Below are 5,848 nucleotides of genomic sequence, written 5' to 3' on the forward strand. Positions count from 1 at the left end.
TGTGTGTGTGTGTGTGTGTGTGTGTGTTAAATATGGTTGTATGGCTGGCTCATTTGACAAGAGTGCTTGCTTGCACTAACAGGAAGCTGTGGCTTTGATTCCTAGTACAGCGTAAAACTGAGTGTAGTTGGACACACCTGTAACCCTAGAATATGAGTCAGAGGTGGGAGGATCAGGAGTTCAAGACTGTTGTAGGCTACAGGACAAGTTAGAGGACAGCCTGGGCTACAAGATACCAGTCTGTTATCAGTCAGTCATACCAAAAGACTTTGAATAGTCTCTTTGAAGTTCAAAGGCTACTTACAAAGATCTCCCCTTATCTAGGAAACAAGACTTACTTCCATTTCCTTTGCCAGCCAAATACCTTTCCTTCAGGTGGTCTCTAGAGACCTGTGATGTCTGCTCCTCGGAAGGGGAGGGTCAGATGTTTAGGGTCATCTTTGGTTACATAGTGAGTTTGAGATCAGGCTGGGCTATACACTCTCTTAAAAAAAAAAAATCCAAAATAATAGCAAAAGAATTGAGGGTAGGGTTCTAGGTTCCTGCATAAGATCTCAGCACTAGGGAGATAAAGGCAGGAGGATCTGGAATTCTAGAAAACACTGGAGAGAGAGAGAGGGAGGGAGAGAGAGAGAGAGAGAGAGAGAGAGCGAGCGCTGGATCAAAAGCTCAGCAGCTAAGAGCAATAGCTCTTACAGTGGACCTGAGTTTGTCTCCCAGCAGCCACAATGTGGCCCACAATCACCTCTAACTCAAATGCCAGAGAAGTCTGGCCTCTGAGGACATCTGTACATGTGGTATGCACTCACACAGGCACATACATATAAACAGGACCATAAAAATGTGGCTGGGCAGTGCTGGCGCATACCTTTAATCCCAGCACTCGGGAGGCAGAGGCAGACAGTTCTCTGTGAGTTTGAGGCTAACTTTGTCTACAGAGTGCGGTCCAGGACAGCCAGGGCTACAAAGTGATACTGTATCTCAAAAACAACAACAGTAAATAAGTAAATACATTTTGTTGCCAGTTTGCAGCTCAGTTTATTAAGATGAAATCACTGCTAATTACACAGAAGGGAAGCTACCTGCCCAAATCAGTGAGGGTCTCAGAGCTCACTGCAGTAGAAACAAATGTTCAAAACCACACCAAAGAACTGTTCCTGATTCCCAGGGTCAAGGCCGAGTGAGGCAGGTGAATCTGCACATTTACTTCAAGCTTTTAAAGAGCTTGTGGGCCACACAGTGGTCCTGTGCATGCAGGAAGTCGAAGAGCTCCTTTGTGTAACCCTCTTCTGTCTGTGATCAGGAAGACACGCGCTTATCACACAACTCTAGTTGTTCCCGGGCCTTTACACACTTCTCCAGCTGTTCACAGTGCTTTCTCACTGTTGTTACGGGGGAGGGGTGTCCACTAATTCTTCCTCTTTCTCTTTGGGGTCTCTGGATCCAGTGAGCCTCTTTCGTTTGTCCTCCAGTCCCATGTCGGGAGCTGGCTTGGGATTCAACAAGAGCAACCATAAATACGTTTTTTGAGCTGGGCGTGGTGTGGTGGCGCACACCTTTAATCCCAGCACTCGGTAGGCAGAGGCAGGCGGATTTCTGAGTTCGAGGCCAGCCTGGTCTACAAAGTGAGTTCCAGGACAGCCAGAGCTATTCAGAGAAACCCTGTCTCGAGAAACAAAACAAAAATAAATAAATAAATAAATTTTGGGGGTGGTTTTTTTTTGTTTTGTTTTTTTTAAAGAAGATTCTGCATTAACCCCCCCCCCCACACACACACACACACACACCCCTTCATTCTGGAAGTGCAGGAGCATCCAGAATTCTATTCCACTCCTGCTTTTGACCAGCTGCAGCTAACTGCACACTGGTTCCTGGCTTTTGCTCATCACTGTGGGGTGGGAATCATTCTGCTGTTGCATGGAATTGTATACACTCTACAGCCTGCCTTGTTGCATGGATTTTTGTTGTTGTTGTTGTTGTTTTTCAAGACAGGGTTTCTCTGTATAGCCCTGGCTGTCCTGAAACTCACTTTGTAGACCAGGCTGGCCTCGAGCTCAGAAATCTGCCTGCCTCTGCCTCTCGAGTGCTGGGATTAAAGGCGTGTGCCACCTCGCCCTGCTTGTTGCGTGGAATTGTACATACTCTACAGCCTGCCTTCCTTTCTTTTCCTGATGGGCTTCTCACTGCTAGCCTCAAAGTCCCAAGCTTTCTAGCTCTGCCTCCAAAGTAGAAGGGATGCAGATGTATCCCCCATCTGGCTGTAGTTATTGTTTGCAGCTGTATGGTCTTCTCTTGTGGGTACGCAACCTGGTTTAGTCCGTGTCTATTGTTGATAGATATTTGAGTGTGTTTTTTTGGGGGTTTCTGGTCTCTTTCTCTCTCTCTCTTCCTTTTTCTTTTTGATTTGATATTAAGAGCACAGGTGTCAGCCAGGCCGTGGTGGCGTACACCTTTGATCCCAGCACTTGGGAGGTGGAGCCAGGTGAATCTCTGAGTTCAAGGGCAGCCTGGTCTAAAGAGAAACCCTGTGGGGGGCAGGGGGGGGTTATTTACAGGTGTCAGGACTGTGCTTTTGTTTGGTCTGGGTTTGAGGCTGGCCATGGGTTCTTAGCTTTGGTTGCTCTTTAGAGGCATCCAGTCCTTTTGACAGTTAAAATGCGATGCCAACAACCCCGCCCTAGATAAGCGAATCAGGATGTGTCTGCCAGTGAGGGCAAGGCTTAGGTGTTTTCAGACACTCTTGAGGAAAAGCTTGGCTGAAAAACCCTAGGTGGCCGTCAGCCTAGGAAGGGAGCTTCCTGGGCGTGGAGAGTCACCTGTCACCCGTTAGGGGCTAAGTCACACCTTTCCTAAGCAGCATGCCAGCCAGCATCCATCATTTGACCAAGTTTTACTTTCAGGCCTCTGGCAGGTGTGAGGTTGTGAACAGGCCTCCCCTTGTGGGCTTCATTTGCCTTTCTCTTTCCTTCTTACTAAGCAGGCTTGGGGGAGGCTGAGGGGGTGGAGTGGGGGGCTGCTGAAACAAAGGATGAAAGGGATGAAAGGAAGCCTAGCCAGGTGTGGATCTGGAAGAGAAAACAGGACCTGAGGAAGGCAGGTACCAAGCAAGGTCCCGTGGTAGGAAAGCCTGTTCTCTGATCATAGGGGATGGAGAAAAGTCAAGACCTAGTCAGCTGCCTTGTCCGTTGGGACGAGGGTGGTGGTGGGGCTCTGTGTGCTCTCCCTCTGGACTCAGGGAGATTCATGGATGAACTAAATCTACCCAGAGGGCAGTGTTCTCCACGATGATTGCCTGTTGTCTGACCATCCTCCCCCCCCCCCCCCCCGTGCTGGGAGTCTGATTCTATTCCCTGTTGTTACCTCCAGTGCCTAGAGACTCGATGCTAGCTGGTGCCCCAGAGGTTTCCATAGTCCCTCTGCTTTATAGGTGTTTATAACCCCATACGATGGGGGTGTGGGCTTGGTTTCTGAGGCCACCCTTCTTCCCTGTGACCGTTCCAACACGATTTTCAGGAAGTCGGAAGTCTCAGCCCTGGTCCTTGCTACCTCTGCCTCGCACCTGCCCTTATTGGTGTTTCACAATGCAACTCTAAACACGTCCGTCCTCAGCTGAAAGTCCTTCCGTGACTCCCCAGTGCCTGTAAGGCAAAGTCCAAACTCCTCCAAAGACCCGAGGCCAGGAAATCGGACCCCTCAGGGTCTGCCCACACCAACCTCATCCTGGAACCTGCTCTCAAAGGTTGGACAGGCAGAAGTTACTGATTCTTACCCCGGGCTTTTCCCCTCGGTGCTTCTTCACTTCCTCTGGGAAGTCATAGACACCCTCCCCTGTCAGGTGACCGTCCATTGACAGTCACAGCTGTCTCTCCCCACCTCCTTTCATCAAATCACACCTCCCTTTAGTATTCGAATCCTCTGTTTACTCTGTCTCTCTCTCCCACGGCCCGGAAGCCATCCTTGCGTGGGGCATCCCTAGGTAGTGTTTTGTTCAGGGCTGTGTAGACAGCTCCAGGAACCCCAAAGCGCGTGCATATCATCGCACTTTCTGGCTCCCCGGCGCCCAAAGGTCAGCAGCTCGGGGATGTTGCGGGGCACCGCGCTCGGCGAGGGGCAGGCGCGGCCACCAGGGGTCGCCCGAGGCGCTCGGACGCCGCGCGGTCCGGTCCGGGAGGAGCCCAAGCGGAATCTCAGCGCCACGCGGCGGGAGCTTCAGCAGACCAGGCGCACCTGCTCGGGTCTCAGTCTCCGGCCGCGCCGCCGCCAGCCATTGGCTCAGCCTTGACAAAGGGGCGTGGCCAACAGTACGGTCACGCCCCCCAGCCCTGGTACTTAAAGGAATTTGCTGCTCCGAGGGGATCGTAGTGTGCGGCCGGGCCTCGCGAGCGGAGTTGCCTACCGACCTTGCGCGACCCGGTGACCCCGACTACCTAGGTCGCTCTGGCCAACATGCCGCGCTCCTTCCTGGTCAGGAAGCCGTCCGACCCCCGCCGGAAGCCCAACTATAGCGAGCTGCAGGACGCGTGTGTGGGTGCGTGGTGGGGTGCGGGACGCGGGCGGCTGGGGGCGATCCCAAGGGTGCGGTGGGGGGTTGAGAATCGGGCTCTGCGGGCGCGACAGGTGGATCTGGAGCTCCGGGTCTTGGCAGTTGGGATCCACCGAGGGCGTCTGTGGCCCGGGACGGGGAGGCTCCGCGAGTGAAGACTCGAAGGCGGGGGTAGCCTTGCGTAGTCCGGGCGGGGGAGGTGGGGCGGGCGGGGAGCCCCCCCACCTGGCGCCCCGAGAATCGGCTCAGCTGACTCCCTGCTTTCTCTTCTCTTCCCGCAGAGTTCACCTTCCAGCAGCCCTACGACCAGGCCCACCTGCTGGCCGCCATCCCTCCGCCCGAGGTCCTCAACCCCGCCGCTTCGCTGCCCACCCTCATCTGGGACTCTCTCCTGGTACCCCAAGTGCGGCCGGTTGCCTGGGCCACCCTCCCGCTGCGGGAGAGCCCCAAGGCCGCAGAGCTGACCTCGCTGTCCGATGAGGACAGTGGCAAAAGCTCCCAGCCGCCCAGCCCGCCCTCGCCGGCGCCGTCGTCCTTCTCATCCACCTCGGCCTCGTCCCTGGAGGCCGAGGCCTTCATCGCCTTCCCTGGCTTGGGCCAACTTCCCAAGCAGCTGGCCAGGCTCTCGGTGGCCAAGGACCCCCAGTCGCGGAAGATCTTCAACTGCAAATATTGTAACAAGGAGTACCTCAGCCTGGGCGCTCTGAAGATGCACATCCGAAGCCACACGCTGCCTTGTGTCTGCACGACCTGTGGAAAGGCCTTCTCCAGGCCCTGGCTGCTTCAGGGCCACGTCCGCACCCACACTGGTGAGTGAGTGTGCATAGCTGAGCGCTGAGTCTGGGCTGTTTGGCCTCAGACCCTGGGGGGACTCAACACTTACTCCCAAGGCTGCCAAGCAGTGGACAAGTAGATGTTGGTTGTTCTCCGTTCTGTACCTTGCTGTTCCGGGCTAGGAGTGAAGAGGTATTCCCTATCCCGGCTCAACCCACACTGTAGAAGTCAGACAGGATATTGCTAGACAGGATATTCTGCACCTGGCCTTGAATCCTGGGTCGAGAACTTTCCCAGTTTCCCCCTTTTCTAAAATGTATCAGAGAACACTTCGTGGGATTTTTGTAGAGTGAAGTGCTGGGTGCAGGTGCCACTAAGAAATGACTTCCCTAAGCCGGGCGTGGTGGCGCACGCCTTTAATTCCAGCACTCCGGAGGCAGAGGCAGGTGGATTTCTGAGTTCGAGGCCAGCCTGGTCTACAAAGTGAGTGCCAGGACAGCCAGGGCTACACAGAGAAACCCTGTCTCAAAA

At 54.1% G+C, this 5,848-nt stretch overlaps 1 protein-coding gene and 1 pseudogene across 1 annotated transcript in view; one reads left to right on the forward strand and one right to left on the reverse strand.

Moving 5' to 3' along the window:
* Window positions 1-1,203: 1,203 nt before the first annotated feature.
* LOC110290519 lies at window positions 1,204-1,478 on the reverse strand (annotated as a pseudogene).
* Window positions 1,479-4,351: 2,873 nt separating this feature from the next.
* Window positions 4,352-5,848, forward strand: part of Snai1 (snail family transcriptional repressor 1) — a 4,714-nt gene continuing 3,217 nt past the window's right edge. Inside the window, exons 1-2 of the mRNA XM_021156171.1 lie at window positions 4,352-4,528; window positions 4,825-5,352. Coding sequence (XP_021011830.1) covers window positions 4,447-4,528; window positions 4,825-5,352 — 610 coding nt within the window. The 5' untranslated portion in view covers window positions 4,352-4,446. The remainder of the gene's footprint in view (window positions 4,529-4,824; window positions 5,353-5,848) is intronic.

Source organism: Mus caroli, chromosome 2, assembly GCF_900094665.2.
Source record: "Mus caroli chromosome 2, CAROLI_EIJ_v1.1, whole genome shotgun sequence".
NCBI classification, from domain to species: Eukaryota; Metazoa; Chordata; class Mammalia; order Rodentia; family Muridae; genus Mus; species Mus caroli.